This window comes from Epinephelus lanceolatus, chromosome 23, assembly GCF_041903045.1.
Source record: "Epinephelus lanceolatus isolate andai-2023 chromosome 23, ASM4190304v1, whole genome shotgun sequence".
NCBI classification, from domain to species: domain Eukaryota; kingdom Metazoa; phylum Chordata; class Actinopteri; order Perciformes; family Serranidae; genus Epinephelus; species Epinephelus lanceolatus.
The window spans coordinates 7,720,453-7,733,379 of record NC_135756.1 but is presented as its reverse complement, the minus strand read 5'-3'; the positions used below and the strand labels follow the sequence as shown (position 1 = coordinate 7,733,379).

Here is a 12,927-nt window from a genome sequence, read left to right as displayed (position 1 = left end):
AGAGCAAACATCGTAGAGTGTGTAGTTTTGTAAACCGGACCAATGTGAACACTGTAACATCAAAGAAAATATCGTTGTATGTTTCATAAACACTAACGATGTGTCAGCCACTGCTGGTTAGCCTCCAAACTTGAAAATTGAATTTCCCGTCAGGGATTAATAAAGTATATAAAACTGAAAAAAACTGAAAAAGCTAACAAACAACATAAACAAATAAATGATGCTAACTATACGTATCATTCAGGTATGTCTACAATTGTCAGTTTTGGGGCACAACTAAGCGGCAACCTCCAGGACTGAAAAATATAGCTGACACCGAAGTGCCAAGTATTGCAGTTCCTCTAATGGCCTCTTGTGGTTGGCTCCAGAAGCCAGTGAATCCCCATTGACTCCCATGTTAAAATGCCCAACTTTACAGCAGAAATAAACATGTTTACAGCCTGGTACAAAAAAACGCCTTTGATCTCTTTTTTTTAATAACTCATCCATTTACATTTTATTAAGGTTCAAAGTTATGCATAATTAAGGTTGGGCCGTACTGAGTGACAGTCTGTCTACTGATATTGTCCTCGGGCTCACAGTCTCCAGCTTCTCGCCCAAATATGGTCACTTTTGGCTCCAAAAAACCAAGACAGCGATGGCCGAAATGCTTAATTCAAGGCTTCAAAATGGGAGTTCACAAACCAATGGGTGACGTCACGAGAGCTACATATGTCCATTATTTTTACAGTCTACGTACAGAACAGACTCGTCATCTGAGTCTGGGTCTGACTGAGGCTCAAACATGTATGGCTGAATCTCTCCAATGTGTCCTCTACCTGTAAAGCTAACACAAGCCATCTTAATGCACGTGTCTCTTTCACCTGTTTCACACAGCCAGAGCTATCTCAAGACTAAAGGTGCGGACACGCCAAACTGACATCAAAGAACTAGCGGCGACGAAAGCCAACTGCTGCATCGTCTGCGTCGCCTCACATTGCCCTGTGTCAGTTGCATTTGAACACACTACTCGAACTACATCCGATGGCCAGGTGGCACGTACGTTCTGCGCCTGCGTGAGAGAGAGCGGACTGACACAGTGGTACATCCTGACAGCCGAGGTGTTACCTATCTGTGTAGCTGAGCACCGCAGCACCTCCACTGGCTATTACATTACATTTACATTCAGATTAACCTGCTCCTTCTTCCCGACTTTAACCTGAATAACAAACAGGGCTCGGTTCTCCGGTTGGATCCAAACGGAGAGCCGGGGTTAGCTGGGAAGCTAGCGGAGGTTAACTGGCTGTGCTTCCCTCCGTCATGCTGCGCTAGCCGCTCCCACCTAGCCCCGGCTCTCCGTTTGGATTCAAACGGAGAGCCGGGGCTAGCTCAGACGCTAGCGGAGGCTAACTGGCTGTGCTTCCCTCCGGTCATGCTCCCAGCTAGCTCCGGTTTGTTATTCAGGTTAAAGTGGGAAGAAGCAGCGGATCTGTCAGGCTGCTGAGTGAAGTGGAGCCTGAGGAGGAAGCACCGGTTAGCCCCGGTTTCACTACAGGCGGATTCACTCGCTACAGGGGAAGGGAATAAAACCTAAACAGCCAATCAGAGTGATCTCTTTCACTGACTAGCTCCGCCACCGATTCAACGTGCTCAATTGGCCGAAAACCCGCCGACGCAGAAGGGCCGACGGTGCGGGACACATCACAAAAACTAGGCCGACAGACGCTCACAGACGGCCCGACTTTGGTCGACAGCCGACTGTCAGCTTGGTGTGTCAGGGCCTTTACCCTAACCCTGGTAGACAGGGGCACAGGCCAGATCCAGAATTTCTCAATAAGGGAAGAAGAGTAGATCCGTCAGACCCTTTTTAGAGGATTTTGTTGTTGTTGTTGTTTCTTCTGTGTGGGAAATCAACATTAAGATAATAATCATAGCAGTGTTTTTTACAGTGTCTAAAATGTGTCTTTAGGGGGAGTTAAACAAGATTTACTGGGCAGAACATTTTACAGCTTAAACATAAACTAGTCTCTACTTTTTGGTGGACAAGCTACAGAACAGTGACACTGTTTGCTTCAGTTTTCTTCATGATATATCATCTGAATTATACACTGATACATCTGCGTTACCAATTTATCGGTTGGCCCTATAGCGCACATAGGGCCAACCGAACATTCATGATTGCCACATGGATAAATAAAACTCTGTGGGCATGTTTGAGCTTTAATATCATTAGTGCAGTTTCTTTTGTGAATCAGACGTCGAGACGGGACAGATAGTGGTTGCAAGTGATGCGCTTTTCATGGTGCTATCAATGGCAGCAGCCCATTCTTAGTGAATTTACTACCAGCAAGTCTATATTGAGTAAGTAAAATGTCAATCTCCAAAGTAACTAGTAAGCAGAGCAGTTAAAAAAGTACAATTTGAGTATATGAATTTATGAAATATGGGGGAGTAGATGTACAAAATGGAAACAAGTAAAGTGGCTTAAAAGTTAATTTAGATATAGTTTGTGAGTGAATGCTCTTCCACTTGTGGACAAAAAAGATGAAGTAATGATACATCTATAACCTCCTCACACACACACACACACACACACATGCACACATGCACACACCTGAATGGTTCTGGACAGTCAGTAGAGAGTATAATAAATGATAAGGGATCCTTTAAAAAGAAAGAAACATATCTGTGTTTCTGGACTCACTGAAGTCACCACAGGTCAGCGGCTCACTCTCCTCCAGATGGTCAGTGAACCTCAGCCTGCCTCGCTGTAAAAGAGAGAAGGTGGATCCATTCACTGTGTCACATAAGCTGCCATTTCACTTTAGCAAATTGACCAGTGCACTGATCCAGCCACTGTGTGAACCTTTTGAAGAGAGCGGACTTTAAATCTGGTCCCATGCCAGGCTGAGCAGCGTCTGCATGTGTGACTCCAGATCCTCCTGCTCCTGCAGCCCCTTCTCATCTCAGATATTTGCAAACAGATGCACGAAGCCGGCCCGCAGGTTTTTTGATCAATCAAGCTTTAACAAGTCAAGTTGACTAGATGCGAATGTAACATTTTGCATGTGAAAGGACGAGGCCGGGTAAGGCCTGGTTTCGATTAGGCCTAAGCTGATAAATGGCAGATTCAAACAGCCCCCCTGCTACTGCGGAGAAACCCCAGAGGTCCAGGGGTTTAAGTCCAGACTGATATCAACTCTGTTGCTCCTCTTTCTTCTCCAAACCAATGAATAGATCCATTATTCAGTAGACTCATTCTCATCTCCTAAATTGAAGTGGCAGCAGCTTAAAAGCCCCCATTTTCTACCCCCCTTTTTTTCCAAGTCCTTCTCCCTCCTAATTTGCCTACTGAAATATTCATGGGTGTGGTCAGCCTCAGTTTGTCCCTTGTTGTGTAATCATCGTTCTTATATTGGAGTCTTTAGCATTCATCATTACTTTTAAGTGACAGAAATTAGGTTCTGTTTTTATCTATCTTAAGAAAGAAGCCTTAGTGAGTTTTATGATCCTTTTATAAAAGTTTCTGCAGGTCCTTAAATAGTCCTGAAATGTCTTAAATTCAGTTCTCTAAATATCAGGCTTTAAAGTCATTAAACAGTCTTAAATCTGAATTTATGAGGTCTTAAATGAGTTGAGCTCTTCTGCGTGAAAGTCCAGATTTCCGATGTTACAAATCCTTAAACCTTTCACTGAACATAATACTGTCTTTTTACTTTATACCTGCATGTACTTGTTGGCAAAATGTGGATTAACCTAACCTAAGTTGATTGAATTTGGTTTAAAATTATTTTTGAAAAGGTCTTAAAAAGCATCAAATTTAAGTGTCTGATACCTGTTTCTCTGTGTCTTGTACGTAATCTCTTTAAAGTCTCAAAATTAAAAAGGCACAAACTTGAGCAAAGGTGTCATGAGACATATATGTAGCACTGCAACAATTATTTTCAGAATCCATTATCTTGATTAATTGTTTGGTCTATGAGATATTAGAAAACACTGAAAGACGTCCATCCAAGTTTCTCAGAGCCGAAGGTGACGCCATACATTTTTTTGTTATTTTCCGACTAACAGAACAAAACACAAAGACATTCAGTTCAGAAATATTTCATTATCTAAAATACGGTATGTCCTGTACCATCAGTTGTCATGTAATAGTAATGGCCATAACGATAATACCAGGCAGGCATCAAGAGGTTTATTTTTCACTTCCTGTTTCAAAAAGTAATTATGTTCAGTTATGGTTTGCCATCAGATGTTGTACCTTTAATAAGTAAAACTTCTGTAAACGAAGTTGAAAAAAATACCTGATGACACAGATGTTTTGCAACATAGTATGTAACCATGATCATTAATGAGGGACGTTCTCTGTCATTTTAGTTTCTCAGTCACTGTATACTCTGCTTTAAGTGTTACTAACTGTTTAAATATAGTGTGGGTACTTGTTGTCATTGTTTTATTTTCCTTTTTGCCTTTGATTTTTTTTTTTATTGTGTATTTGTTTTACGGTAGGATTAAATGTTTACTTGTGTGGACCGCAGGAAGAGTAGCTGGTACCTTGGAACTGGCTAATGGGGATCCAAGAAAGGAAGGAAGGAAGCAAAGGAAGGAAGGAAGAAAGAAAGAATGGAAGAAAGGAGGAAAGGAAGGAAGGAAGAAAGAAAGAATGGAAGAAAGGAGGAAAGGAAGGAAGGAGAAAAGAAAGAATAAAGGAACAGAAGGAAGAAGGGAAAAAGAAAGAAAGAACAGATGGAAGAAGAATGAATGTAAGAAAGAAAGGATGGAATTAATAGAGGACGAAAGAAAGTACAGAAGAAAGGAAGGAAGGATGGAAGGAAGAAAGAAAGAACGGAAGGAAGAAAAATAACGGAAGGAAGACAGAAAGGAAGGATGAAAGGAAGGACGAAAGAAAGAAAGAGAACGGACGGAAGGGAGAAAGAAAGAATGGAAGGAAGGAAGACAGAAAGAACAGAAGAAAAAAAGGAAAGGAGAAATGAAGGAAGAAAGAAAGAATGTAAGAAAGGAGGAAAGGAAGGAAGAATGAAAGAACGGAAGGAAGAAAGGAAAAAGAAAGAAAGAACAGAAGGAAGAAAGAAAGAATGTAAGAAAGAAAGGAAGGAATTAATAGAGGAAGAAAGAAAGAAAGAAAGAAAGAAAGGAATAAATGGAGGAATAAAGAAAGAACGGAAGGAAGGAAGGAAGGAAGGAAGAGAAAGAAAGAAAGAACAGAAAGAATGGTAGGAAGAAAGAAGGGAAGGAATAAATGGAGGAATAAAGAAAGAACGGAAGGAAGGAAGGAAGAGAAAGAAAGAAAGAACAGAAAGAACAGAAAGAATGGTAGGAAGAAAGAAAGGAAGGAATAAACGGAGGAATAAAGAAAGAACAGAAGGAAGGAAGGAAATGAGAAATGAAGGAAAGGAGAAAGAATAAGGAAGAAAGATAGAACAGAATAAGAAAGAAAGAAAAGACATAAGGAAGGAAGAACAGAAGACAGAAAGGAAGAGAAAATAGAAAACGTTTGGGCAGTTCTTGCTTGAAAAACAACTGTAATGATGAATCATGGCCCAACATGTTGCCAGTAAGCGTTCTGTCCACAGTAAAACACCTTATTCCTGATAAAGCTGAATACTGTGTTTATCTGAAGCTCTCAGCCGCCCAGCGTCTCTTCATCTCACTTTCTGTCTTTATAAAAAGCCTGAGCAGCCAAGTGCCACTCTGCCCCCCCTCCATCATGACCAACTGGACGCCCTGTGAACCACTCGCCCTGTATTGTCCACCCTCCATGACCCCAGTGCGACCAGAGGGGAGAAATATTGCTCTAATCCACTCTGCACACACACAGAAGCCTAATTCTGTGACTCAGGCTGGAAATCACTGTTGTGTGTGTTATAAAAATTGAATACACAAATGAACGGATGAAATATTGCTCTTGTGCAGTCAGAAAGTCCAGTTACTATGAATTCCACAGGCTCTAAAGGTTTGTCTTTGTCTCCTTCTTTTCTCTTTGCAGTCGACTTTTTGGCAAAGTACTGCATTTTCAGTCAGGAGAGGCTGGCTGAGTACAAAAGAGCTTTTGAAGCAGTAAGTAAAGCCTTTATATTCGGGATATTCTCTTTCACTTACTGTAACATGTTGCATTTTCTGTTGAGAATTAGGTGATTTTTCTCTTACAATAACGATGATGATGGCAGGGCTGCAACTTACACTTAGTTTCAGTGTTTTTTCCCAATTAATCCATTAATAGTTTGATCAATAAATCGTCTGATTTTCACATTGTCACCAAAGGAAGGAATTAATAGAGGAAGAAAGAAAGAAAGAAAGAAAGAAAGAAAGGAATTAATAGAGGAAGAAAGAAAGAAAGAAAGGAATTAATAGAGGAAGAAAGAAAGAAAGAAAGGAATTAATAGAGGAAGAAAGAAAGAATGTAAGAAAGAAAGGAAGGAATTAATAAAGGAAGGAAGGAAGGAAGGAAGAAAGGAAGGAAGGAAGGAAGGAAGGAATTAATAGAGGAAGAAAGAAAGAATGTAAGATGGAAGGAATTAATAGAGGGAGAAAGAAAGAAAGAAAGAAAGAAAGAAAGAAAGGAATTAATAGAGGAAGAAAGGAAGAATGTAAGATGGAAGGAATTAATAGAGGGAGAAAGAAAGGAAGAAAGAAAGAAAGTATGGAAGAAAGGAAGGAATAAATGGAGGAAGAAAGAAAGAACGGAAGGAAGAAAAATAACAGAAGGAAGACAGAAAGGAAGGATAAAAGGAAGGACGGAAGAAAGAAAGAACGGAGTTACAGAAGGAAGAAAGAAAGAATGTAAGAAAGAAAGGAAGGAATTAATAGAGGAAGAAAAAAAGAATGGAAGGAAGAAAGAAAGGAAGGAAGAAAGTACGGAAGAAAGGAAGGAATAAATGGAGGAAGAAAGAAAGAACAGAAGGAAGAAAAATAATGGAAGGAAGACAGAAAGGAAGGATAAAAGGAAGGAGGGAAGAAAGAAATCCAAAATTAATAGTTTGATCAATAAATCGTCTGATTTTCACATTGTCACCAAAGTAAGATGCCGAAACCAGTGAATTTTTTGGCAATTTTTGCTTTAAAAAATGACAAAACAAAGTATTGCTGATTAATTAATTAATTCTGTCAGTCAACTAACATTAATCAACTAATTATTTCATTCCACTTGGATGCGTCCTGGGGCCCCAGGACGCATCCAAGTGGGGTCCCATCACAATTTAATGGCATCATAAAAGACAGAAACACATTTCCACTAGTATTCTCTGTCACTTTCAACTAATCTAATGGTCTTTGGATCTTGAATTACGCATTTTTGTTTTGTCAAAGTTTCATTTCTAAGCTCTAAAATGAATTGCCAGGCTGAAAATTATATTAAATCTTCTGAATTTCTCAACATTGATGAAGGTGATGGTCTCTCTCTGCAGGAGGATGGTGATGGTGACGGCTACCTCTCGTGCCTTCAGGCTCTACTTGCTCTTAAAAACATCATCCCTGCAGAGCTGCTGTCGGACGAAGAGGAGATCTACGTCTATCGGGTCGGCTCTCTCTCCACATGCAAATACAATCACACACCAATTTTCATGAACTGTGGGAAGCAAAACAGTCTAATCAGAGCATCAAACGTCTCACATCATCATAAAGATTGCCCCAATTTTTATGACTAAATCCACAGTGACGGTAATGAATTATCTATACCTGGTCTTTTCGATAACCTTACATTAAACGTCTTTGCTTTTATGAAGAGATCTAAGACATTTATAGCAAATAAATATGACTCAGTACTAATTTTAAAAAACTAAAGAAACCCCAGACGATAACAAGACTAAAGGGCATCCACACCAAGAACGATAAGGTTAAGGATCATCCGCACTGATGAACGCTATCATTTCTTTCATTCTGTAAACAGCTTGTGCTGCACGCTCCAGCTGCGTCAGTAGCTTAATAATAACTGAACACTTTCCACTGATTCCAAGGGTCAGTCTGATTTAATTCTAAATGTCCTTCGTCTTTATAGCGTCTCAACCAAAGACATGGGTCTATGTCACATTTTTTGTTTCAGATCCTGGAGATGGTGGACTTCAGAGTGACAGATGGTCTTGTGGACCTGAGGCTCTTTGCAGTGATCGCTAGCCTGGCACAGAAAATAGCCACCATGGAGTAAGTGACCTTCAGCAGACGCCACACTCTGAACTCCTCAATGGCGCCGGAAGAGGAGTGCCTGACCTGCTATAAATAAGAATAAGAGTGTGTACGCAAATTAGTTCCAGTGATTTTGTCGACGTGTGTGGGGCTCCCTTTGATCCTCTGCTCCTCGTGTCTTCAAACGTTTTATGTGACGTTAGAAGTCAGAGTTATGAGTGTGGATGTGATAACGGCATATGCATTAGCACTACAATGATTCAATTATTCAACAGTGTTGATATTGAGGTATTTATCAAGCAAAGATGGTGATCATTCTCTGGTTTCAGCCTCTCAAACGTGAGAATTTGTTTTCAGACTTTTGGACTCAAGAAAATCATCCGCACACTGATCTATAATAATAGCTGCTTGGAGCCCTACATTGGCCCCCTGTGCAGACATTAAACATCACTCTGACTTGAACTCGTCCTACGCGTCCCTGTGTCTCTACATTATGTCCCCATATGCCGCAGATTCCCACACACATCGCTTTCTTCCTGCCCTGGGGTGTATAGCTTCCTACAGACAGGAGTGTGTGGAGCCAAGCCTACTCTGGAGGTCTCCGAGGGTCAAGGCCTGCTCCCAAAGCCCTCACCACGGAGTGAGAGCTCCCTCTCAGTGAGGACAGGGTCAGGGTCACGGGTCCCCTGATTTACGGCCGGCCCTTTGTGTTGTGTATTAGAGGAGGCCTGTAGATTGCCTCTAACGCTGGCACAGAGAGACCAGGGTGTCTCCTCTGTGTGGAGGCAATTATAGTAATGATAATGAATGACCATATTAAAGCTCTTTTCACAGAACTCCCCTTTGCAATTTGAATAATAAGAAGAGAGGAGATCAGCGTTCATGACGCCAGTGTCTGAACAAGGAGAAAACAATAGCATCCTTCTGTCATCTCATCCCAACTGAACTCAATTGATCCTCTTACCTGTTTCAGTTAATCCTGTTGTCTCTAATCCTATTTCAGAAATGAGCTGCAACAGTAGTTACACAATCAGCCTTTCTGATCATGTACGGCTTTGAAATCTGACGAGGTGTTTCCCACTTTGTTGTATATTTTTTCTACCAATTTTACCTCGCACTAATTGCAGCCTCCCTCCCGCCACTCTCCTCTTTTCAACTTTAACTGTCCGTCCCGCTCACGCCTCTAATCTCTGCGGCTCTCTTGTTGTCTACCTCTCACCCTCTGTGCCATGCTGTTTTGGCCCTTGACTCAGCCCATCTGTCCCTGTGTAGCATTGTGCTCCCCAACAAGTCCACCTCACACAGCGCCACATTCCCCCAGGGCAAGTCACATGATCTGCCAAGAAGCACATTGCCATACAGGGTTCCCAAACGACATCAGAGGAGCCGTTGCAGTATTGTTATTGTCACTGTAATCCCTTGTTGCTTGTGTTGGATCTGCGAGCATGCATGCATGCACTGAGGGTTACTGTAAGTGTCCTCGCTGCGGGGAATTCAGCAGACTAAATGAGTCAGGGAGTGAGGGAAGGAAACATGAGACAGCAGACTAGCTCCTCGCCAGATAAACAACACGAGTCCCTCCTCCTTCAGAGAGTTCCCTCTCGCCCAGTCAGCGCAGCGTCACCGCAGTCTGTTCAAAAATATCCCAAAACAACTCTCAATTCTGTCAAAATGAAACTAGGTCACAATATGTTTGCATCCCTTCACCCCCCCGCCTGACTGTATACCAGCTCCCCAATGAGGAGGCCGCCAAAATTTTGGGCATTACGTAAGCGAGAAGTCTTCTGTGTTGGCCACAGCAGGGTGCCAGAGGAGGGCCGACAAAAGAAAATGGGTTAGGCTGCTATTATCTTCCCCGCAGTCCATCACCAGTCCCCTAGCCCCTGGTTTACGCTGGCCATTATCACGCCAGTGTCCTTAGCGCAACAACATTTGGACTCTTTTACTGCAAACCAAGTGCAATTAATGATCATTAGCTGCCCTGTCTCGCTTCATCCCCATCAAGCCCCTGCCTGCACCATGGTTGGAGAACAAGGGCCAATCACAGCACAGGGAGCACTCAGGCGTGCATTGCACTCGTTGGCCCAGCGCTTGGCCATTCTTCACTCTAGCAGGCCATTGAGCGCACGGCGAGGAGGGGCTCATTAACACCGGGCGCTCGTTAGAGAAGGGACGGCCGTCGCTGTGCCACACGCTGGACAGGAGAGGTCTGTCCCAACACAATCGGTCGTGTCTCCCTCTAATTATCCGAGTGGACCTAGATTTAGTCAGTCTGCGAGTGGTTACATTGCACCAGAGTGTGTCCCAGTCCCTTAGTCCCCTCCCTAAACCTCCACGCGAACCCTCCATTCACCCCCACTCCAGCTACACCCCCCCCTCCTGCACCCACTGTCCCCAAAACCAGAGCAGTTTTATCCGTTACTGTGGCGGGATGTCCACGTGTGCCCACGTATTGTTTGGCAGCCAGGCCACTGTGAGCAACCACAATGGGCTCAGAACACTTTACCATCACATCTCTGTAAACACAACACCGCACGAGACAGAACCGCCAAAAAACCACCCGCCGCCGCCAACAGATTGTCCTGAATTTGTCTGCAGTGGCAAAGTATCTACCAACACGTTCATTTTAGGACAGATTGAAGATAAATGAAATTATTTGAATTGTGATTCACAGAAACACTGTTTGGACAATTGCAGGCTCACTAAAGTTCTGTGGTTCTGAAGGAGCTCATCAAAGTGTCATCAGGGCGATCTTGCTCTGGATTTGGAAACACCAAATTTCTAAAAGAAATCCTGCATTTCAAACTTTGCATTATGGGAAGTGTGGGATCCAGCTTCACCCACACTAAGGACTAATGCTCGTTTACACTGTGAGCGACACAGCAACAGGCTACAAGTCATTTTCAATGGAAGCTGGTGACACAAAGCTACAAACTGACTCCTGACGCTGCAGTTTTTTCAGCGCTCCACTGACACGCAGGAGCATCAACCAATCATATATTTGTGTTTCTAGTTGTGCTGTGTTATTTAGCTTTTGTTGGCTGACGCTCTGCTAACGTTCTGTGTAATGAGGTGCACACAGGGGCGGCAAAATGTGATGTTAAAATGAGGCTCAGACACTGATCAGAAGCATAGATATTATTTTGGTCAAATACAAATTTCAGATAACATTTAGTCAAGGTGCTTTGTGGCAAGTCGCAAACACACACAAGCTCCTCTTGATGTAACTGAGTTAACGAGCATTTGAACAGCACCTCGACGGTGATTTGGTGATAATGTAGCCGATCACACTGATGCTGAGTCACTCGTAGTGCAAACATGTCATAAGGCTACGTTTAGACTGCGGGCAAATCAGATGTGTTTCTTAAATGAGGTCTTTAAGACAGACTGTCCACTCTGTTATTTGCAAGTGATCAGATCACATTTGTGTGTCCAGACAGCACCAACCTATCAGCATGGGTTGCTGTGGTAACAACGTGGAGTCAGTAACCAGCAATGACTGTTTTGGATCCAATGTGCAGAAATCGCATTTTGTGTGTTTTTGTTTTGCTGTTCAGACTTTCAAAAATTAATCTGGAAACAATCTGAATATGCAATCAAAAAGGTTTGGGCTGGCAGTTTGAACAAGGCCTAGGAGTCATGATATCTCTATTCTTGATTTAATCTCTTTCTTTCCCCAACTTTATGAACACATGACACTTAAAGGGATAGTGCACCCAAAAATGAAAATTCAGCCATTATCTACTCACCCATATGCTGAGGAAGGCTCTGGTGAAGTTTTAGAGTCCTCACATCCCTTGCGGAGATCGGCGGGGGGAGCGGCTAGCACACCTAATGGCTGACTGCGCCCCAGACTAACGTCCAAGAACACAAAATTGAATCCACAAAATATCTCCATGCTGCTCATCCGTAGTGATCCAAGTGTCCTGAAGCCCCGACATAAAAAAAACGAAAAACGTCATATGAACTCTGTATTTCGCCTCACTGTAGTCTGTAGCTCTGACTGCTTCTCTGTGCTCCGTGTTCACGTGTGCGCGCTCAGGGTGATCGGTGATGCATGGTCTCTGAAGAGCAGCAGTCTCGTCAGTCCTGATGTCCAGATTCTCAAGTGCAGGCATCGCCAATTCCCAGTCTGAGCAGCAAAGACTTTCCTCATCCGTTGGCATTGCTTTGCATTTGAAACAACTACACCACCAGGTTTCCAGTGCTCGACTCCGGTATTCTGCGGCTGGCTGAGGGTTAGGCTCATGAGCTGCGGCGGCTGCTTCGTCCAGTAGCCTGAGTTCCGTGTCCGTATACTTGGGCTCAAACAAATACGGCTCAACAAAGAAATGCTGTTCCTCCTCAATTTCAAAGTCTTCAGACATGTTGGGCTGTCCTTTGCTAAAAGACCGTAGTGCAAATGATCTTTTAGCTCTGTGGTTACTGTTGTCTCTCCCTGCGGTGCACGTGTCACGTGATGTAAACACAGGTAAGCAAAGCTCATGCTTTCGCTGATCTTGCGCAAGCACGCACACGTGAGCGCGGAGCACTCTGGGGGGAGCGGCTAGCACCGCTAAAACTTGAACTTGCTGAATTTTCATTTTTGGGTGCACTATCCCTTTAATCATTGGAGTCCTTACTTCCAAACTGAGCTCATATGTTCTTTTTCTGAATGAACTTTCACCAACTCATTTCTCTCTGTTCCTGCAGTGACTTCATGCGATCATTGATCACCAACATGGACCTCCGCTCATTAGAAGTCAGGCTCTTCAAAGCAAAGGTTTGCACTTCCCTAAATTCTCCTGCACTTCTGCTGGCTAGTGTGCG

At 43.1% G+C, this 12,927-nt stretch overlaps 1 protein-coding gene across 1 annotated transcript in view; it reads left to right on the top strand.

The window, feature by feature from the left end:
• Positions 1 to 12,927, top strand: part of LOC117249606 (uncharacterized) — an 85,255-nt gene that overhangs the window by 67,811 nt on the left and 4,517 nt on the right. Inside the window, exons 11-14 of the mRNA XM_033615346.2 lie at positions 5,987 to 6,057; positions 7,404 to 7,514; positions 8,039 to 8,136; positions 12,811 to 12,880. Coding sequence (XP_033471237.2) covers positions 5,987 to 6,057; positions 7,404 to 7,514; positions 8,039 to 8,136; positions 12,811 to 12,880 — 350 coding nt within the window. The remainder of the gene's footprint in view (positions 1 to 5,986; positions 6,058 to 7,403; positions 7,515 to 8,038; positions 8,137 to 12,810; positions 12,881 to 12,927) is intronic.